This window comes from Micromys minutus (assembly GCF_963924665.1).
Source record: "Micromys minutus genome assembly, chromosome: X".
Lineage (NCBI taxonomy): Eukaryota > Metazoa > Chordata > Mammalia > Rodentia > Muridae > Micromys > Micromys minutus.
Window position 1 is genome coordinate 126382098 of NC_137970.1, and position 22522 is coordinate 126404619.

The 22522-nt window shown below is 45.6% G+C and overlaps 1 protein-coding gene across 2 annotated transcripts; it reads left to right on the forward strand.

Moving 5' to 3' along the window:
• The first annotated feature begins 455 nt into the window (after nucleotides 1–455).
• ABCD1 (ATP binding cassette subfamily D member 1) lies at nucleotides 456–22068 on the forward strand. Of its 2 annotated transcripts, none has more exons than XM_080909997.1 (10): nucleotides 456–1667; nucleotides 4667–4847; nucleotides 13616–13758; nucleotides 13841–14009; nucleotides 15024–15118; nucleotides 17952–18097; nucleotides 18448–18593; nucleotides 20353–20437; nucleotides 20670–20795; nucleotides 20880–22068. In XM_080909997.1, the coding sequence occupies exons 1-10, from the start codon at nucleotides 768–770 to the stop codon at nucleotides 21097–21099; spliced, it is 2211 nt and encodes a 736-aa protein (XP_080766123.1). In that variant the 5' UTR covers nucleotides 456–767; the 3' UTR covers nucleotides 21100–22068. The 2 variants fall into 2 exon arrangements, with proteins under 2 accessions (XP_080766123.1, XP_080766124.1); XM_080909998.1 differs by having other exon boundaries at nucleotides 456–1070.
• Nucleotides 22069–22522: the final 454 nt, after the last annotated feature.

Sequence of the window (22522 nt, forward strand, 5' to 3'; positions counted from 1 at the left end):
TTGTCGTTTCCCGCCCCGCCCATAGGGCGCGGCTCGCTGCCAAGGTCTTGAAAGGAAGTAGAGGCTGGCGGGTGACTGCCGCGCCTCTGACACTTCGAACACGCAGGGGTGGAGCTTGGAGGAGCCTTGGCGGGAATGCTAGGGCCGCTTCTTTAACCTACGCGGACGTGATTGTCTCCGTAGTCGGAGAGGGGGAGGGGCCCAGCGGTAGGGTGAAAACGGGGTGGGGCGCTACTAGCCTGGACTCCGCCTCTTGACCCAACTCCGCCTCCTCTCCCCCCACCACCACCCCTGGGGAGGGGTAGGTGGGTGGGGATTCTGGGCCTTGGTGTGGAAGCCGTCGTTACAGCCAGGCTGCAGAGCGGACAAACAAGCCTGGTGCCCCGGGGAGGGGCGTCACCGGGAGGGGGGGCGAGGGGGGAGGAGCACTAAGTGGAGGGAGGTGGAAGGGAAGAGACAACCTCTCTGCTGAAGACCTCTCGAGGCTCTGACCTCAGGGGCTAAGGGACAATCTGTAGAGGGAAGCCAGTTTCCTCCACCCTGGCTGCCTGAAGAGGCCACGACCCTGGAGGATTCCAACCCAACCGATCCAGGGGCCCCAGCACCACCCCGAGGGCCTAAAACAACAGTCTCAGGGACCACTTCAAGGTTTCCAGTTGCCTAGACAACAAGCCCTGGGTCAAAGCAACAGCCCTTCCAGGATCTGCCCGCAACTGTAGCCTCGGGCAGCAGTTCCAGCCCTCAACCTGCTCACCAGTCCAGGTGACATGCCGGTGCTCTCCACTCCCCGGCCCTCGCGGGTGACCACGCTGAAGCGCACAGCTGTGGTCCTGGCCCTCACAGCCTATGGAGTCCACAAAATCTACCCTCTAGTACGGCAGTGTCTGACTCCTGCCAGAGGTCCTCAGGTGCCAGCTGGGGAGCCCACGCAAGAGGCCTCTGGGACCACCACAGCCAAGGCTGGCATGAACCGGGTATTCCTGCAGCGGCTCCTGGTGCTCCTGAGGCTGCTGTTCCCCCGAGTCTTGTGCCGGGAAACAGGGCTGCTGGCCCTCCATTCTGCTGCCCTGGTAAGCCGAACTTTCCTCTCTGTGTATGTTGCCCGCTTGGACGGCAGACTGGCCCGCTGCATTGTACGTAAGGACCCGCGGGCCTTTAGCTGGCAACTACTGCAGTGGCTCCTCATCGCCCTTCCTGCCACTTTCATCAACAGTGCCATCCGCTACCTAGAGGGCCAGCTGGCTCTTTCTTTCCGAAGCCGTCTAGTAGCTCATGCCTATGGCCTCTACTTCTCCCAGCAGACTTACTACCGAGTAAGCAACATGGATGGACGGCTTCGAAACCCTGACCAGTCTCTGACAGAGGATGTGGTAGCCTTTGCTGCCTCTGTAGCCCATCTCTATTCCAACCTGACCAAGCCACTCCTGGATGTGGCTGTGACCTCCTACACTCTCCTTCGAGCTGCCCGATCCCGAGGAGCTGGCACAGCCTGGCCCTCAGCCATCGCTGGTCTGGTGGTGTTCCTCACAGCCAACGTGCTTCGAGCCTTCTCTCCCAAGTTTGGGGAGCTAGTGGCAGAGGAGGCACGACGAAAGGGGGAACTACGCTACATGCACTCTCGTGTGGTGGCCAACTCAGAGGAAATTGCCTTCTACGGGGGCCATGAGGTGGGGGCAGGTTGAGATGCACTTATATAGCAGAGGAGGTGGCTGGGAGACCTATTGCAGCCAGCTGTAAGCAGTAAGGAAAGCCCAAGGCCTCCTCAGGCTGATGTTAAAGTTGTGCATAGGCACTGGGACAAGCTTGGAGGTAGACCTTGGATGGCTATATTCTTAAGATGCAGAAATGGAGAAATGGCACCATTGGGTGGGAACTTCCCTGTGCTGGCTGCCTGCAATCTCCAAGCCACTTCTGCTTCCTTGGTAAATTGTCTTGGATTTGGAGCTTTGAATTCTACTACATCATGGTTTGTGCTGCTATTGGTCCAGTTTACTCCAATCTTGCAGTCAACCATTTCTACAGCCAACTGGGAGGAATTAGACTCCTACCATCTGGGAGCATAGGACACCACCTAACCACTCTTGCCTCTCTGGGTCCTTTGAAGGCTGGCGTCCAGCAGAGTTGGCTGGCTTGGCTGTCTGGTATTATGGGCATGACTCAGCCCAAGCAGAGGTTAACAAGCAGAGCTTAGCACAGCGGCTGCAGCAACAGTGTTGCTACTCAGGGTCAAGGCTGTCAGAACCCCAGGCATATCTGTTTAGTGACTGACAGGCTTGTTAAGCAACCTGCCTAGTTGCCTCCCTCCCTCCCAGGGACAGGGATGCCTAGCCCCAGCCTCTGCCATAGAGGCCTGACAACCTTCCTCTCCCCCCACCCCCAACCCCTGGTGCCCTACCCCCAGTGTAGCTACTCTTCCACCCAGATCCCAGCCACTTTATATGTGGGCTGGGGCCAGGGGAGTCTGGCAGACACTGGGAAAGGCTACTTTAAGCCAGTGTAAACTTTATTCTCTGGCAGCCCCTCCCCTTCTTTGTGCCTGTGGTTGCAGCTGCCTCAGGCCTCGTTCTGCCTACTGGTTTCGGTTCTCCAGTGCTTGGGGCGGGGGAGGGATACAAAAGCACCCATTTCGTGAAGGCCGGTATGTTTCCTGGGTCAAGTAGCCACTTGCCCCAGGACCTTGTCCCATTGGCTGCATTTCATATAGACAATCAGTTTTGTCCTTGACTTTTAGAAAGGATTTGTCTCTACATTCTGCAAAGAAAGTTATCGCTGGCCCTGGTCAGGTTTCAGATTAGGAGAAAAAGTGCATCACCCTTACTATAACCCCTCTCCTATTCTATTCTGAATGCTGGGATGCAGGGCTTTGGCAAGCTGTGGGGGGGGGGGGACCAGTCAGGCTTTTGGCACAATACCTGTAGCTATACCATGAACCTTAGCTGGCACTGCTACCAGCTTGAGGCATGAACCTAGATTGCCAGGGTGGTGCTGCAAAGGTGGTGCACTCACTTCAGGAATGAAAGGCTGGGTTTTTGAAAAGTTGGGCTATATGAGTAATTCTAGGCAGAGGGCACAAAAGAGAGAACACTGGTATTTAAAAAGACTTCCTCTGGGCTAGCTTCAGGAAATAGCACATTAAACAATAGAGTTCACTTGCTGGGACCCAGAGACCAAGTGTAAACCCTTGGCCTGCTTGTCTAAGCCTCATTTGTAAAGCTGTATGGCGTGATGGGCCACCATGGGTGGATTGACTACCCTTGTTGTATAGACACATGCCCCACTCCAGTCTCACTGGTTGCTGTACTGTGGACATGGGCCTGGATTCAAGTCAAGAGTTTATGAAAAAGGGACTAACTGGCTTGCTGGCAGGAAACAGCAGGGTATAATATTCTTACTAGAATTTCAGATAGTACACATGCATATGTACATACATGTGTACAAACCTCCTGCTTAAAAGAACAAAGTAAATCTTAAGTTATCTTCATTGGTAAGAATCTGGTTATTAGGCTGAGGCAGGAGGTTCATTGTGAGTTCAAGGCCAGCTTGGGCTACATAGTGAGTTTCTCAGCTACAGAGCAAGGCTGTCTCAAAACAACATAAAAGCCAAGCGTGGTGGTGCATACTTTTAATCCCAGCACTTGAGAAGCAGAGACAGGAAAATTGCCACAAATTTGAGGTTGGCCCTGATCTACATAAAGAATTCTAGACCAGCCAGGGCTATATAATGAGACCCTCTCTCAAAAAAAAAAAAAAAACACAAAAATAAACAAAAGTCTGGTTCTCTAAGGCTGGACTATAGCTCAGTGGTAGAGTGATTCTGCACCTAACACACTCAAGGCCTAGAATGCCCAAGGTTCTAGGTTCTATTCACAGTATCTCAAAACTAACTAAATATGTGGTTCTCTTAACAGCCCAGATCATGCAGTCCACATTTCTACACTCCTTGCTACTTCCAGGCAATATGAGCTTGGGCAGGTCACTTTCTCTGTCTTCTGTGTCCTATAATAGACATGAGAATATGCACAATAAAGTGTGTGGCAGTAAATTAGAAGAAAGAAGACAAACAGTGCTGGGGGGTTGGGGGGACAGAACAATTCAAAATACTTCAGTCACCTTGCCATGACTACTTTTGGATACTTCTAGAATCCTTTGAGGCCTATCTGACTGCAGTTCCCATCAGGGTTAAGAGCATATTCACCTGCTTTTAGTGGGAAATTCAGTTTAAGTTTCTCACAGAAAAGAGCCTGGAAAAGTAGCAGGAAATGGGGATTGTTGACTGAGTTTTACAAAACCAAGAACTTTATCATTTGTTCCCATGTGCTGCTCTTTGAGCTATTGATCATGATGTCTGGGGTGGGGAGGCACTATGAAGGATCATGAAGAAATGGGGTCAGCAGAAGATGAAAGACAGCTACCCTCAGGGGCCTGGATCCAGAAACTGCCCAGGCAGGGTACATAGGGGGAAGTGGTGAGTGTCCCAACCACAGTAGTAATTGAGAGGGTAAGAGGTTCCCTATAACATCAGACAGTCCCTTACCATCAACCCTATTTGAGGCTTGGCCCCACCACAAATACAATCCCCAAGTCAGCATGTCTGTGGGTCATACTTGAGGTCTCTTACCATCACCTCCCAATAGTTGTCACATTTGAATATCTATTGACCTTACAGGTGGAGCTGGCACTACTACAGCACTCCTATCAAGACCTGGCTTCACAGATCAACCTCATCCTGCTAGAACGCCTATGGTATGTCATGCTGGAACAGTTCCTCATGAAATATGTGTGGAGTGCATCTGGCCTGCTCATGGTAGCTGTCCCCATCATCACTGCCACTGGCTATGCAGAGTCAGGTAAGAGCCAAAGCTCCAGGGACTAGGGCCCAAAACTCAGCCAGCCCACTTTCCCTTTCTTCCTGAGTAAATTTGGGGCCCTACTGGCCTTGAGATTATCAGAAGTCAGACATTGCTTGGAGCTCTTTGCTGTCACATGTGCATCTCATACATAGTTCTTGGTGCCAAGAATCCTAGCAAAAGACCACATTCTAGGAACACTACATACAACTGCTCCAAATGTATATATCCTTTACCCACCTGTCCCTAACCCAATTTTAATTGGAGATGAGCATAAAAAGTGGTTTGGATGAGCCCCTTCATGACCCCAGCCTTGGTTTCTTCCAAACAATGGTTCTTACAAATTGCCAGGGTAAAGAGGCTAAAGAGGCCTTTGGGAAGTAGGAAGCCTGCTCTACCTGCTACTTTAGGAGTGGTCATGTTGTCTTTATTTCTGTTTGTTCATCTACTGATTTGCAGTTTATTCATTCAACTTTTAGTGAATGCCCATGAAAAGGTAGACATGTGACCTTGAAAGCCTCTTCAGGTTAATTAATAGCTCCCCTCCTCCTGAGCCTTAGAATAGTTTACCTAGAGAAGCAACCCCCATGACATCTGTCATTGACCAGCCTAAAGTTTAGTTTCATGAGTTTTTCTTTTTGTTTTGTTTTTGTTTTTAAAGATTTATTTATTTATTTATTTATTTATTTATTTATTTATTATAAGTACACTGTAGCTGTCTTCAGACACACCAGAAGAGGGCATCAGATCCCATTACAGATGATTGTGAGCCACCATGTGGTTGCTGGGAATTGAACTCAGGACCTCTGGAAGAGCAGTTAGTGTTCTTAACTGCTGAGCCATCTCTCCAGCCCCTTCATGAGTTTTTCTGACTATCATGTGCTTTTCATTCTCTATTCTTTGTGATGTGTATAAACTCACTCGTGTGGATACTGATTTCTGTGCTCAGCATTCCCTTTCTATATTTCAATCATCTTTCCTGATAGACTTATGTCAGAAGTCACTCTTCTTCTAGTTTGTTTTGATTTGAAATGGAGTCTCTCTTTGTAGCCCATACTAGCCTCAAACCTGCCATCCACCTGCCTCAGCTGCCCTAATGCTGGGATTACACTGTGTCTGGCTAAAAAGTTCTTTTAGCTAGAGTATCATGGATTCTTTTTCAATTAACTTGTCTGAAAATATCTTGAACATTATTCCTGAGCTAGTTAGATTAAGCATAAAAACTTAGTGGAAAGTTAATTTCTTCCAGTCATTTGATAAGATTTCATTGTCATCTCACTTCTTGCATGTGTGTTTATTTTATAAATCAATTTAAATTATTAGTATTGTGAATTTTTCTCTCTAGGTATCTTTATCATTTTCTTTCTTGGTATTCAGCTTTAGTTCAATGTTTAGGTTTCTGCTTCTCCTGCATCAGATTTGGGTTTCTTTCAAATATGCATGTTTCTCTTTTTAAATTTTTTAATTTTATGTGTATGAGTGATTTGCCTCTGTATATGTTTGTGTACCAAGTGCATGCCTGGTACCTGAAGAAGGCAGAAGAGGGTATCAGATCCCCTGAAATTTGGAGTACACACAGTTGTAACTTCTAAATGTAGGTGGTCTGCAAGAGCAATGTCTTAGTTACTTTTTCTATTTCTGTGAAGAAACACCATGACCAAGGCAATTTATAAATGAAATCATTTATCCAGGTGTGGTACCACATGCCTTTAATCCCAGCACTTGTGGATCTCTGAGTTTGAGGCCAGCCTGCTCTACATAGTGAGTTCCAGGACAGTCAGGGCTACACAGAGAGACCCTATCTCCAAAACAACACAAAAAAGCATTTAATTGGGGTCTTGCTTATAGTTTCAAAGGATGAGTTCATGACCATCATGACAGAGAACATGCAGCCAGGAAGCAGGCATGGCACTGGCACTTACTCAGAACTTACAAATTGGAGGTAGAGACCCAGAGAAACCTCAAAGCCCACCCCACTCCCTTTAACACAACTCCTCCCACAAGGTTATACTTCCTAATCCTACCCAAAACAGTTCCACCAACTAGGGATCAAGCATTGAAAAATATGAGTCAATGAGGGGCATTTTCTTTTTTTTTATTTTTTCTTTTTTTCTTTTTTTTTGGCGGGGGGCATTTTCATTCAAGCCATCACAAGCAGTAATTGCTCTTAACCACTGAGCCTATTTAGTTTTATCAGCTTCTCTGTCTTTCTCTTAATTTAATTATTCTCCAGGTCACCTGTTGTTCTTCATTCAGTCATATACAACTTGAATTTAAAACCATTTAACTATTTCTGCCACCAGACCTTTATGTGCTTTGCCTTACTGCTCTCCCAAGTACTACCTTTCTATGTGTGTCACTTTGTATGCTTTCTTTCCCTCACCTTTTATGATGAGCTAGATAAAGGATGCATATGTGATATTTCAGGTGTTTCAAGGAAAAGCCTGAAAATCACTGGAGATGATTTTAGATAAGCTTTGTTTTAATGGTCTGCAATGGCAGCCCTAGGGCTGGAAAGGGGGTGGGAATTACGTATCTTCTATGTTCCTCCTGCCAAGCCTTAACTCCAAAGATCTTAGGAGGTTCTGCCTCTAGAACATGCTAGCTGCCAAAATGTCCTGGCCACACGACCTATGGACTCCTTTCCTTTGTCTCACTGTCAAATGAAAAGTTGTAGGGACATTGGGAAGGAAGTCTAGTGTTCCTGCTGCCTACTGGAGCCAAGTCTTTGAAGACACAACAGAAAAGGGGGATATCTAGACTTAGCTCACCACACTGTTAGCACATTTGTCCCCTGTCCCTGTACCCCCTGGCCATTTCCTGGAACAGACCCAAAAGGCATCCATTCATCCATCCATCCAGTTACTTTTCCAACTTGAACTTTTCTGAGCTGACTCTTTACCTTTCCTCCCTGTAACCAACCCCTGCCATCAATCTATATGAGGGTCACATATATGCCAGATACTTCCCACAGCCCCTAGAGTCCTGACCAGTTGATGACTCCTCAGTGGGCACTCATTATTTACCCATCTGCACCAAAGGGCCCTTAGAGCTGGCTTCCTCCCTGTTCCCCACCATCATTTCCAGGTTCTAGGTTTATGTGTAAACCTTGCTCTGGGACTGGCAAGATGGTTTAACAGGTAAAGGTGCTTACCCTGAAAACCTGACAATCTGAGTTTGATTTGTTTGTTTCTTTGTTTGTTTGGTTAGTTGTTTGGGGGTGTTTTATTTTTTTGAGACATGGTTTTTTGTGTAGTCCTGACTGTCCTGGAATTCTCTCTGTAGATCAGGCTGGCCTCAAACTGACAGAGATCCATCTTCCTCTACCTCCTGAGTGTTGGATTAAAGGTTTGTGCCACCATTTCCAGGCCTAAGTTTGATTTCTGGAGCCTACATAAAAGTTGAGAGAACCCACTCCACAAAGTTGTCCTCTAACTTCTACATGTATGCTATAGTACATGTGTACCCACACATTATATATACATACACATATACATATAATAACAACAGCAACAATAATAAAAATGCCTTAAAGCTTTACTCTTCTGTAGATCACAAAGTCAAGAAAGTTGAAGCTTTCAACTAAGAAGAGTTTGAGGGATAAAAACTCTGACCAAAAACAAAAAACAAACAAACAAACAAAAAACAGGATAGCCAGATGTGATGGCAAATGCTTTATTTTTTAGATATTTATTTATTTATGTATATGAGTACACTGTAGCTGTCTTCAGACACAACAGAAGAGGGCATCAGATCCCATTGCAGATGGTTGTGAGACACCATGTGGTTGCTGGGAATTGAACTCAGAACCTCTGGAAGAGTAGTCGGTACTCTTAACTGCTGAGTCGTCTCTCCAGCCCAAGTGGTAAATGCTTTTAATTCCAGCACTTGGGAGACAGAGGCAGGTGGATCTCTGTGAATTCAAAGATAGCCTGATCCACAAAGTGAGTTATAGTGCAGCCAGAACTCATATATAGAGAAACTCTGTCTCATAAATTAGAACGAAGCAAAACAAAAACAGCTTTAGATAGAAGTGTCTCTCATGAGAAATCAGAAGTTAGAGATCAAGGTGCAGAGCAGGTTGTGAGGATGTGAGTGGTGGGCAGCAAGGTCTCATACATGCTAGGCAGGCACTTTACAACTGAACTACATCCCCATTCCTTACGGTCTTGATTTCTCTGTTTACCTTGTATGGATGAATGATACACAGCACAGAGAGCCCAGATCCATCTTTCTTAACTGGTAACCAAAACTAACACACTTGGGAAATTTATCATTAGATCAACTGGGCCAGCCCCCTCAGAGTAACCTAGTTTTCAATGACCTTTCTGGCAATGAGTCCTGAGTGGATGAGACAGGGTACACAGGGTCTCTGAGTGTTGAGGTGGTATGGGAGGAGACAAAACACTTCAAAAACAAAACTCACTGGGTAGATGAAGAAATCCAGCTGTTCAGAAGGTAGGGGCATTTCTAGTTGATAGAAGCTACTTATGCCAAGAAATAAAGCTGTATGCCTGGTTGCTCTTTTTTTTTTTTTTTATCTTTTGTACTTATGTGTACATGGGGGTGCTGATATCTTAAGAGGCCCAAAGCACTGAATCCCCTGGAATGGGAATGACAGGCAGTTGGAAGCCACCTACTTGACACGGGTTTTGGAAATCAAACTCAGATCCTCAGGAGTAGTAAGCACTTTTAACCACTGAGCTGTCTATCTAAATCCTTTTCTTAATGGATGTTATTAAGATGTGATTTACAGACCATACAATTCAGCCTTTTTAAACATGTACCTCAGTTTTTAAAATGTACTCACATTTGTGCAGCCATCACCACTATCAAAGTTCAGAACATTTTGAAACATAAAGGAAACTCCTTATCAATTATTAGTCACTCCTAATCTTCCTTCTCTCCACTCCTGGTACCCTCTAATCTGCCTTCTATCTCTATGGATTTGCTTATTCTACATATCATCAAATAGAAATGGAATCCTATGGTATGTGACCTTTGCTGTCTGATTTCTTTCTCTGAGCATAATTGTTTCAAGGTTCATCTATGTTGGAAGATGAACCAGTTCTTTATTCCCTCTTATGGCTGACTAATATTTCATTGTATGTATATACCACAATTTCTCTTTATGTTCTTCTGAGACAGGTATGTGTCATCATATCTGGCCTAATATAATTGTTTTTTAATTGTATATTCATTATAAATAGTGATAGGTTTCATAAAGAAAAGACTGTTTGTTTGTTCAAGAAAGGATTTTTCTGTATAGCCCTAGCTCTCCTGGAACTCACTCTGTAAACCAGGCTGGCCTTGAGCACACAGAGATCCACCTGCCTCTGCCTCCCAAGCACTGAGATTACAAGTGTGTACTATCATGCCCAGCTTTCATAAAGATGATTTCATTCCCAGATTTACCTTCTTTTACATTCTCCTGTGTTTCTCCCTGTTCCTACTAGTCTCTGTTTTCATGAATTTTAGAAAACATATTTGTCTTTCTGAGTCTAGTATATTTTGCTTAGTTTGATGATCTTTTTCTTTATAGCTGAATAAAATTTCATTGTATATGTGTGCCACATTTTCATTATCCTTTAGTCTGTTGATGGACATCTACGCTAGTTGCATTTCTTGACTATTGTGAATAGTTCAGCAATAAACATGGATGTGAAAGTATCTCTCTGTGGTAGGACTTAGAGTCCTACCTATATGTCTTGTAGTAGGTACAGATAAGTCATATGGGAATTCCATTTTTCAGTTTTTTCAGGAGCCTCCACATCCTTTTAGGATTTGTTGTCATATCTTTTATTTGTTGTTTGTTTGTTTACTTACTTATTTTTTGTTTTTTTCAAGGGAATATTTTCCTATGTATCCCTGACTATCCTAGAACTTTCATTATTGACAAGTCTGGCTTCAAACTCAGAGATTTTCCTGCTTCTGCCTCCCAAGTGCTAAAGGCATGTGCTATACTGCCTGGCCTTCCTTTTTATTTTTTAAGAGGAGGGTTTCCACTTTGTACCTCTGGATGTCGGAACTTGATGGTAACATTCTCTAGAATGATGGAATTTTAATAGTTTTGACATGCATTTCCTTGGTAGCCAGGATGTTCAATGTTTTATTTAATTATTTATTATTTATTATTGTACACCCATGTATATGATATGGTGGACACATGTGACAGAATGTATGTGTAAGTCAGAGGACTTTGTGGAATCAGTTCTCTTTTACCTTACATGGGTTCCAGGGATTGAACTCAGATCATCAAACATACACAGCAGCAAACACTTTACCAACTAGCCATTCCATTGTCCTGGTATGGTCAACATTTTGTGTACATTTATTGACCATTTGTATTTTGTCTTTTGAGACTTGTATGCTAATTGAATTTTCCCATTTCTTAACTAGATTGCTTGTTGTTTTATTTGGTATTTAATTTTGTTGTTTTTAGACAAGGTCTTATACTATGTGTTGGGTTTAATGGTTGAGGGTTCCCGCTTAACCCACACACTTAGCTGGACAGGTGTTGGGTTGTGGGAACCCGGGGGACACTACTCCGGGGGTGGGGAAGTACAGTCTGAGGTGCAGGACAGACAGCTGGAGCTGGCTCGGGAGTTTCAGCCTGCAATAAGACCGAACCATCTGGTTCTTGGACACCTAGGTGCTGCTGGATGCTGAGGAAGCCTAAGAACAGAGTAGGGGCCCATGGACCAGGTCTAGCCCAGGGCAGAGAGGAGAGAAGGGAAGCTCTGGCTGATAGTGGGGGGGGGGTGTCCTTATCTTTATTCCGGTGGGCTATAGGCTTGAGTTTGGTGGCAGCCATGGCTTGGGATGTAGGGAGGCCTTCTACAGGAGATTAGAAGGTAGCTCTGTAGGTGAAGGGCTTCTTTCTCTACAACTCCTGACAGTGGCTCCCGATGAAAAGAGACAGTCCATGGTTTTAAGGCATTTATTTTCATGGAGGAAAGTGGATGAGTAAAACTATACCCCAGCTTCTCAGGATGGGCCTGAGATTAAACACCTTTTGCAGGAAGGAGTGTCTAGGAAGAAAGGCTAATTGACTAAGCCTCCAGGCCTTTAGGTTCCTCATTATAATGAAGATCGGTCTTGAGCCTACACATCCTTACCTGTGGAGGAGCTTTGGACATTGACTGATGGCCACGAATCTATGGAGGGCTGTAGCTAGTGACAGACAACTGGTTTCCTGGGAGTTTTAGGGAAATACCTACCATCCCTTAGGATCACTGGGGTTTCAAACCTCTTAACCTGGAACCAGGATACCTTTCACAGCCCATGGCCCAACAACTATGTAGCTTTGGCTGGTCTGGAGCTCGTTTTCTAGGACAGGCTGGCCTCAAAAATCACAGAAATCCATGTCTACTTCCCAAATGCTGAAACTAAGCATGTGGCTCAACATGCCCAGCCAGCCTGTAAATTTTTTCTTTTTCTTTTGAGTTAGGGTTTTATGTAGCTAAGGTTGTCCTGAAATTCATTATGTAGCCAAGGAGGGCCTTAAACTTTTGATCCTCACCTTCTACCTCCCAAGTGTTGGGATTTCAAGAGTGTACCCTTATACCAAAATACAAAAAGTATTTGATTCATTTGGAATTAAATTTTTATAAAGTGAGAGATATGATTTTTTTTGTTCTTCTACAAGATATATTTGAATGTCTTTATTGATTCATCCATTACCAGACAGGCTGGTTGTTTCCACATTTTGGCTATCATGAACAACACTACTGTGAACATTCCATACCAGTTTCTATGTGAATTCAAAATTTTGTTTCTCCAGGGTGCATAGCTAGGAAAGAAATTCCTAGGTCCTTTGGTAACTGACTATTTAACTTTGTAAGAAACTGCTAAGTGCTTTTCCATTTGATCTCCTCCCAGCCATAGATGGGGGTCCCAGTTCTCAACTGGCCAATGTCTGCCCTTACTTCCCTTTGCTCCAACTTTCCTTGTCAAGATGACATGTTATTTCTTGGCAATATCAGTTTCCTTAATGATTAATGATGTCAAATATCTTTTTATAAACTTAATGTGATGAGGAAGTACACATGCTACACATATGTAGAGGTCAGAAGGCAACTTTTGGGAGTCAGTTCTCAACTTTCACCATACAGACCCTGGAGCTCAAACTTACTTAGGTCATTAGGCTTGGTGACCAACACCTTAACCAGCTGAGCCACCTCAGCAACACACCTTACTGCTCTTTATATGTCTTTTATTCTAAGCTATTTTACACTAGCTCTGGTTGGCCTTGAACGTGTGGCATTCCTCTTGTCTCAGTAGCCTTTGGACTACTGAGAAACCAGGCAAATATATATGTATATGTTTTACATTTATATAATTTAGATCCTTTGCCATCTGTGTGTAGTCAAGATCCTCCTGCTTCCATCATCCAAGTGCTGGGTTGTTCTGAGCTAAGAAAAATTTTAGAGGACTACAACTCTACTAGCCATGTGGTTTAGAAGTATTCTTTCCCTGTCTGTATATTGTTTGCCTTTGCACTTTACTGATGAAGTCCCTTTGTGCTCAAAAATATTTAATTTTGAAGTTCAGGTTGACCTATTTTTATTGTTTGTGTTTCTGGTTTCATAGCTAAGAAATCAAATGTTACCCATTTTTTTCCTGTGAGTTTTCATTTGTGCTATGAGATGGAGAACATAAATGCTTTGTACATCTATCAGTCATAACATGGTATGCACAATATTCATCTTTTTTGTAGTGACTCTATGACTTTCCACTGTCTTTCCTAACCCAACCTTGGCTTTCAGACTCAGAAGCCATGAAAAAAGCAGCCTTGGAAATGAAGGAAGAGGAACTGGTTAGTGAGCGTACAGAAGCCTTCACCATTGCCCGAAACCTTCTTACAGCTGCTGCAGATGCCACTGAGAGGATCATGTCATCCTACAAGGAGGTAACCCCAGTGCAGCTCCTACCCTGCCTTCTCTTCCACTCCTGAACTGAATGGGGTTGAGCCCATGTCATCCTCCTTATAGGTGACAGAACTGGCTGGCTACACAGCCAGGGTGTACGAGATGTTCCAGGTATTTGAAGATGTTCAACACTGTCGTTTTAAGAGGACAGGAGATCTAAAGGAAGCTCAGGCTGGGCCTGGGGTCATGGTACAGTCTGGTGTCCATCTAGAAGGGCCACTGAAGATCCAAGGTAAGGTAGTCTCTGTGCAGAGTACTTTCTCTGCCTTTCTACCCACTGTTTTGTCTCCTCCCATACCACCTCAACACTCAGACCCTGTGTACCCTGTCTCATCCACTCAGGACTCATTGCCAGAAAGGTCATTGAAAACTAGGTTACTCTGAGGGGGCTGGCCCAGTTGATCTAATGATAAATTTCCCAAGTGTGTTAGTTTTGGTTACCAGTTAAGAAAGATGGATCTGGGCTCTCTGTGCTGTGTATCATTCATCCATACAAGGTAAACAGAGAAATCAAGACCGTAAGGAATGGGGATATAGTTCAGTTGTAAAGTGCCTGCCTAGCATGTATGAGACCTTAGGTTTATTCCCTAACACTGCAATAAAATCAAAAGATTTACATGGCTAGGGATAGAGCTCAGTTAGTGTTTTACTAGTGTACACAAATCCCTTGGTTTGATCCATACTATCACATAAAGCAGGCATGGTATTGTCGAGGTCAGCATTCTGTCTAAGTAAATAAATAAGATATTTAAAAATAAATAAAATGTTTAAATCCATAAGTGATGGCTAATGCCTGTAATCCCCGCATTTGTGAGGCTAAAGCAGGATTGCTGTATATTTAAGGCCAGTGAGGACTTTAGTTCTAGACTACTCTGTTTCAAAAAGAAACAAAAGAAAAAAGAAGTCAAGACAGAGTGCAAGCACAAAAAGTCCAGCCACCTGCCAGTTCACAGAAGTCAAGATACTGCAGCAAAGGAGCCCAGGCATCTAAACTGATCTTACAATGTTGCCAAGAAGGGTCTTGGTTCAAGACTATCAAATGGTAACAGCTTGGGGCATGTTACTTGACTCTGGGGTTATCAACCTGTTGGAAGACCTCTGTTTTTCCATGGGACCTGGTCCACACCATACCTAGCTTTTGGGAATCCAGGGGCCTATTATTAAGATAGGAAGTAGGGTTAAGCAGCAGGAGACAGGAAAGCAGAAAAATGCTGTGCTCCTGTCCTTCCATGCCTTCTTTCTACAGGTCAGGTGGTGGATGTGGAGCAGGGGATCATCTGTGAGAACATCCCTATCATCACACCCACTGGAGAGGTGGTGGTGGCCAGCCTCAACATCAGGGTAGGTCAAGTAGAGAAGCATCCCTAACCTGAAGTGCTAACCAATCTGAGCCAAGTAGCTGGGGACAAGGTTCACTTCCCAGATTATCTGGCCACCTGAATCTATGAACCCTAGCCCTTGGCTCACTTAGCTGTGCTAGCAGTGACATTGTCTCTAGCCACGTGAAAGATAGGCCAAGGTGAAGCTGAGAGAGCAACATATCTCTCTGACCATGAGTCTTGAAGCAATAGTATGAATGCTGATAAAAGAGACTAACAATTGCTATCAGACTAGGGTTGTCCAAGGGTTACCCAAGTGCCCCTAGTCTGATGATTTGTCCACCCCACCAGGTCTCCCTGAACTGTGGGCTAGGTATTTGAAAACAAAGATAAATCAGAGAGTGGGATGACCTTAAGAACCCACTGTGGTGGTGCATACCTTTAATCCTAGCAGTTGGGACACATAGGTAGGCAAATCTCTGTGAGTTTGAGGCCAGTTTGATCTACATAGTGAATTCAAAGACAGCCAGGGCTACACAGAGAAACTATCTTGAAAAACCAAAGTAAATAAATAAACAAATTAAAAAATGTTCCTAGTTAAATTCTGATCTTGTAAGGACCACAAAAAGGTTGATAATCCTTTGATGAGAAGATACCCTATAAAGCTTTTCCTCAAAGCATAGGAAGTGGACACAACAGGAGTTAGGGCCTGAGAGACAAAGGGGCCAGGGTCTGCCTCCTAGCAAGGGAGGAAGCTGGAAAGAGCCAAGATAAAAAAGAGGAATATCAGGCTCCTGCCTTTCCTTGAGGAGGGGGGTTGCTGAGCCTGGAGAGGAAGAAGAAGGGCAAGATTATTGAAAGCCAATTGAGGCAGCGGACATAACATGCTCCATAAAACAGTACAATATAGTAATGGTACCTGATGAATCCAAGGTATATAGTTTCCTGACTGACTCAAGGAAGAAACAATAGGAAGCAAAGACAGTGAACAGACTACAGCTGGGTAGATAGCAAGGCTGCCAAGGAATCAAGGTAGAAGAGTAGGGATGGGGTCCTGAAGGAACCTGAAACTTTTTGTCACTCCTGTCCTCCAGAGCCAACTGTTTCATGCTGGTGAGTATCCGGGAGCTGCCCTAAACAATGCCTCCTGGGCTCAGTAGCATTATCACCAGAAATGGACTCCTTCTATTTTCTGGATGCCGGAAGTCTAATTTCAAGGAGCAGGAAGGTTCCTTCTTGGAGAGAATGTGTACCCTGAGTCTTGTCTGACATCTGGTTTCCTGATACTCCTTAGTGTTCCTGGGATTCTGCTATGTTACTCTACTTTCTGCCTCTATCCTCACACACATACATATCCCTTTGTGTCTGTCTAGTCAAATCTTCCCTCTTTGTAAGGTCTCCAGCCATGTTGGATTTGGCCCATTCCCCTCCAGTATGCCTTAGTGTCTGTTTAGCTAATTACATGTGCAATGACAGGTTCCACTCTGAGCAGTAGGACATGGGACTTCAGATAAATTCAAGGAGCATAGGTCAACCTGTCACACTACTCAAGGTAAATTAAAGGCCAGAACCTAGATCCTCTTAGGAGACCTATGAAGCAACAGTCTTATTATTGCTTGTAGATGAAGAAACACCTACACTAAAAGAAGGAAGGAACTGAGAATGATGGTGCTAGGGACAACTGCGCCATCTCTGCTGCAGAGTGCTGTGCCACCTCTGTGACCCAACTCTCTGACTAGCTAGCAGAGGCACTAAATAAACTAACCCCTCCTTCCTGCCAGAACTCCAGTGCGCCAGGGGTTGGTTAGCCTTTTACATCTAGAACGTCCCCCCAACCCCAAAAAAGAAAAAAAAATTCCCCAGGAGGTTGCATGTGTGTGAGTATGTGTATGAGTGTGTGTGTGTGTGTGTGTGTGTGTGTGTGTGTGTGTGTGTGTGTGTGAAAGACAGACAGACAGATAGAGAGGTCTCATTGTATAGCTCTTATATTTCCCAAATGTCCAGATTAGAGCCATGGGCTACTTCTCCTGCTTCCCTACATAGTACTAGAAAACTTCTTGGCACTACACTTGGATCCCACTGAAGTAGAGTTAGAAGGAATAGAGAATCCTTAGGAGTATCCTAAAATGTACTCACTCATTTGACCATAGCAAAAGAAGAAGTGGTCCCTGTGTTTGGCTTTCACTATCTAGGCATGTTGGGGCCTTAGGAGACAGAACCAAGTCTTGTCCATTCCCCTGTATTCAACTGAGGTGTTGAATATTGCATACTGTACCCCATCACCCCATCTCTATGGCCTTGTAGTCACTTGCCAAGAAATCAAGAATGGGCTTCGTAACACACACTTATAATCTCAGCCCTTGGAGATCTAAGTTAAGAAGACTAAGTTCCAGACCAGCCTGGTCAACATTAGCAAGACCCTTCCCACCTGACAGCCTTATGTATAGAAAGATAGCTTGCTTGTTCTTTTTGCTTCCTTCCTCCCTCATTCTCTTCTTTCCTTCTTCCCCCTTTCTCCCCCTCCCTTTCCTTTCCCCCTCTCTTTTTTGAGACAGGATCTCATGTTTCCCAGGTTGGCCTTGAACTGACTGTGTAGCCAAGGGTTGAAGTTGAATAACACTTGATCCTCCTGTTTCCACCTCTCAAGTTTTGGATTACAAGTATGAATGGTTTAAGTGGTACTGAGGATTGAATTTATAGTCTGATCTTTGTTCAGCAAGCACCTCCCTATCAACTGAGCTACATCTCCATCCCAGATATGAAAGGCTTTATGAGACTGGGAAGGAGGCCACAGTGATCCAGAGTGTGGGGAAAGAGACTTAAGCTCTGGATGCCATGTCCTGATGCTTCCACAGGTGGAGGAAGGAATGCACCTGCTCATCACAGGCCCCAATGGCTGTGGCAAGAGTTCTCTGTTCCGAATCCTAGGTGGACTCTGGCCCACATATAGTGGTGTACTCTATAAGCCCCCACCCCAGCGCATGTTCTATATCCCTCAGAGGTAAGTACAACTATTTGCTGTGTCTTATACCTCTTTACATCTGTGTTACACTAGAGTCCACATCTTATGAGAGGATGTCCAGATGTTAACCAGTCCAATATCCAGGAGCACAAACTAGTCCATTTCAGATGCGGGGAGGAGGATCTTACATCTTAAGCTCATATCCACAGTTGAGGGTGATAAACATACTGTGTCCATGCACATATGTGAGTATATGGACATGTTAGTTGGGAGAGTGCCTGGGTGTGGTATGGCAGCAGTTAGAAAGCACTCTGGAGCCTACTAAGGCACAGAGCAGCACTGGGAAATAGGACTACCTTGCCCCTAGTGGACATGCAGCTTTCTCACAGGCCCTACATGTCCGTGGGCTCCCTGCGTGACCAAGTGATCTATCCTGACTCTGCGGAAGACATGCGGAGGAAGGGCTGCTCGGAGCAGCAGCTGGAATCCATCCTGGGCATCGTGCATCTCCGCCACATCCTGCAACGGGAGGGAGGTAGGGGCAGAACACAGAAGTACCCTTTGTCCGAAGACTCTGATGGGGAAACTGTTGCCAACCTACCTCTAGCCTCTACCCCAAGTAACGGGACAAGAGTTACCTCAGCATCCAGGAGTTTAAAGTGCCTGCGAGGAAGGAAGGGTAAACAGGTTGCTAGGATGCCAGGAAAAGGAACTTATAGCAGAGCACTTGCTTCATTGAGTGCCTAGGAAACCCTCTGTCAAATAAAAGAGCAACCTATGACAGTCACCCTATTGGGTAGCCAGATGGTACCAGAACAGGTTGAAACTGGGGCTTAAGAAATGTTGACTGCCCTTGTGAGACACTGGAAGCTCTGAGGCTTTAGGTAACCAATTGACAGATCAGTTTTATGTTTGAGCAAGCTTACCCATCTCTGGGTAGGGTAGGATGGCCATGTACATGTTTCTATTTAAACAGAGGAGTGGAGACCAGAGTCATGGGTGATTCTGAGGAGAGCCCTTAAGAGGAAAGGACAAGTAGCAAAAGAAACTCTGGTTGCCTTGAATGACTAGTATCTGTGGCCAACCATTGCAACATTTTAGGATTGAATTCATCTCTGAATAACAGTACCATGCTAGTCCCCTTAGTGGTTCCAAACATTTACAGGTTTAGCCTACTGTGCTATAAATCCCAAAAGAAACAGACCAGAGTTGGGTGTTGTTCACTATAGACTACAGGATATAGGCTTTTGCACCAATTTATGGTTCTGTGCATGGCTTCCATTCTTAAAGTCACCTTATAACCCAATATGACTGCTGTGGACATCACATCCAGTCCATAGACTGTTGGATAGAGAAAGTGGTGAAGGAAAGAAATAAAGAATACTTACCTTCTGTGTTCCTAGAAGGTTCCATGGGTACTGCATGTATGACAGTGGCTAGAATTAGCACTATGTTTTTACCCTTCACCATAGGGCAAGCTAAAGTGTTTCACATGCCCTGAGGACAGTTCTAGTCATGTAGAAACACAGGATGGTTGATAGGAGAGGACTTCTGCCACAGAGTTCTGACAAATCACCTTCCTTACATGTTCACTCAGTCCTCTAAGCCAGTGAAATGTCACCAGGCCAAGAGATGTGGCCCAGTTCCTCTGGTGAAGAGCCTTGTTATAGAGCACTCTAACCATCCCTGGGGATCTTTGACTTCATCACTTGCTGCCTGCTGAGGACAGTGCTGACAGGTTCTTCCCTGGCAACCTATTAGGTGCTCTGGGACTGCCATGACTAAGGGCTACAGACCCACTAGCTTCAACAGAGAACTTTGTTTTCTGGCATTCTAGAGTCAGATTTGTGTGTGGCAATGATAGATAGCTCCTTCACACACTATGAGGAAGGACATACCAAGAGAGTCTGCTCAGCTAGTAGTGAGCCAACTTCTCGCTGTGTATCTTCAAAACATCTTCCCTCTATACATGTCTCTGTGTTTAAATTTTCATTTTCTATAAAGATGCCAGTTATACTGGATTAGGGTTCACCCTCTTGAACTCAACCTGAGCACATTTGGAAAAATTGTCTCTCTAAATCCTACTGGGGGGTAAGACCGTAGCATGAGTTTTGAAGGGGGGTTTGTTCCAAGTCTTTCAGTTATTAATGTTACAGGCAGATGAGGACACAGAACAGAAATCTGCAGCCAGAGAAGTTCTGCCAGGGTCAAATGTATCTCATTTAACCCCGACCCTACCCCGACTCCCATTGTGTTTCCGTTGAATTGAGCTAAGTTCTTCACCTCCTGCCCAGGTTGGGAGGCTGTGTGTGACTGGAAGGACATCCTGTCTGGTGGTGAGAAACAGAGGATTGGTATGGCACGCATGTTCTACCACAGGTGAGCATGGTGGTGACTTTAAAGGACATTCAGTAATTTGGACCCAACAAGAAAGAGAAAATGGGTGCTCCCAGTAGGAGGAAGACAGCTACATGAAGGAGATTCACCTCTCACCCTAACCCTCCCCCAGCGCAGCAGGGCTATGGGTCATAAGTGATTGACCAGGGGTTGGAAGTTGGACATTGGGGGGGGGGAATTCACAGCTTTCCCCTTCACCCATCCCCACCCTAAGGCCCAAGTACGCCCTCCTGGATGAGTGCACTAGTGCCGTGAGCATTGATGTGGAAGGCAAGATCTTCCAAGCAGCCAAAGATGCTGGTATCTCACTGCTATCCATCACGCATCGACCCTCCCTATGGTAGGTGCTCTTGGAATTGTGGGTAAGGCTGCCACCTGAAGTGAGTAAGCAGCTGTGACAGTTTTCTATCTCTCTCCTGTTCAGGAAGTACCACACACACTTGCTGCAGTTTGATGGGGAGGGAGGCTGGAAGTTTGAGAAGCTGGATTCTGCTGTCCGCCTGACCCTGACTGAAGAGAAGCAGCGCCTGGAGCAGCAACTGGCAGGCATCCCCAAGATGCAGGGGCGCCTTCAGGAGCTCCGCCAGATCCTTGGCGAAGCTGCAGCCCCAGTTCAGGCTCTGGTCCCAGGCATCTCCACCTGACTGGGGGCCTTCTTATCCCCAGCTCCCACCCTTCTCCAAGCTCTCGGATCACATGAAGGAAGCTGCAGCTCCTCCCTCCCCTCACTGCCCTGCATGCCTTCCCCTCCTAAGCCTTCTAACCAATTACCTGCTTTCCCTGAAGACTCCACTCTGGGTCAAGTAGATATGAATGGGGACACTCTGCATTCCACCTTCACTCTGGGAACTGTGCCCTGTTCAGGGCAATGTGTCTTTCACTTTTCTCTGGGGAGGGATGGAGGGTTTAGAAGGCCCCCAGTCCTGACTCTACACCAGTATGGCTGAGCCATAGAAAGTAAGCAGGAGCTGCCCCCTTACTGCCAGCAGCCAGAATGGGTGGCAAGCCTGGTGGTTGTGGGTCACATCCCTCCAGAAACCCAAATCCTCATCGTTGCTTTGATCCATCCCTTTGTTGCCATACCCTAGGGTGGCCAACCATTGCCCCTGTCCTACAGGACACACCCTGCCATAAAACAGCCTAATGGGGCCCAGGGTTATACGGCGCCCAAAGTGTGCCCTTCCCCATGGTTTCCTCCAGAATGTCAGTGTTCCTTCTGAGCCACAAGAAGAATGTAGCCCTGGCCCTCCCACTCCTCCACCTCTGCAACCTAATTTATTGGACTCCCAGTTTATAGCTGTCTACATTTCCAATGAGTACCCTGCCAGCACAGGAGGTGACTGGGTAGTCCCTTCAATCTACCCAATCTCCGGTGCCAAACCTGGCCCCTCACCAGCCTATACTGCCAGTTGCTACTGGGGGTGCCCTCTGCCAGCTAGGCAGGAGTGAGGGCACCATGTTCCCAGATCAGTGCCAAAGAGGGGTCACAGGAGGTGCTGTGTCTGCTAAACCAGCCCTCACCAAGAAGGACCCCCCCCACACACACACACACCCTACTGCCACTGTGTGCCTTTCCTGGCCCCACAGCCTTCTGGCTGTGGTGCCCCACCCCTACTCAGTCCTCTCAGTAAAAAAATCTCTGGAAATTACAATCCTGCCTCCTGAACATGGTGTCTGGTAGAAATTCTAGGGAGTAAGCAAGGTGTGGTGGTACCTTTAATCTTGACACTCTGGAGGCAGAGGCAGGAGGATCTCTGCAAGTTAAAGGCTAGCCCGGTTTACATAGTTTCAAAACAGCTAGTGAGACACTGTCTCAAAAAAAAAAAAAAAGGCAACAACAATAAGAGTTCTGGGGAGAGTTCAGAATGTTGATAGAAAAAGAGGAGACCTGCTCCCAAACATGGGCCCAAGTGAAAAACTAGTCAGCTGGTGACTCCATGGGACTAAAAAGAGTCAGTGTTCTCTGATTATACCTTTAGTACCATAGGGCTGTAGAGTTGATAATCATTGCTCAGAAATAATACTTGAGGCCAAATGACTTTGAGCCCATTGCTGGAGATACGATAC

What these genes read in the sequence shown, in the direction of transcription:
- ABCD1 (XM_080909997.1), top strand. Translation starts at nt 768, where the DNA reads ATGCCGGTGCTCTCCACTCCCCGGCCCTCGCGGGTGACCACGCTGAAG. An exon ending in TGGCCAGCCTCAACATCAGG is followed by an intron (nt 15,119 to 17,951) that starts GTAGGTCAAGTA and finishes ATGCTTCCACAG; the next exon opens with GTGGAGGAAGGAATGCACCT. An exon ending in GCACGCATGTTCTACCACAG is followed by an intron (nt 20,438 to 20,669) that starts GTGAGCATGGTG and finishes CCCCACCCTAAG; the next exon opens with GCCCAAGTACGCCCTCCTGG.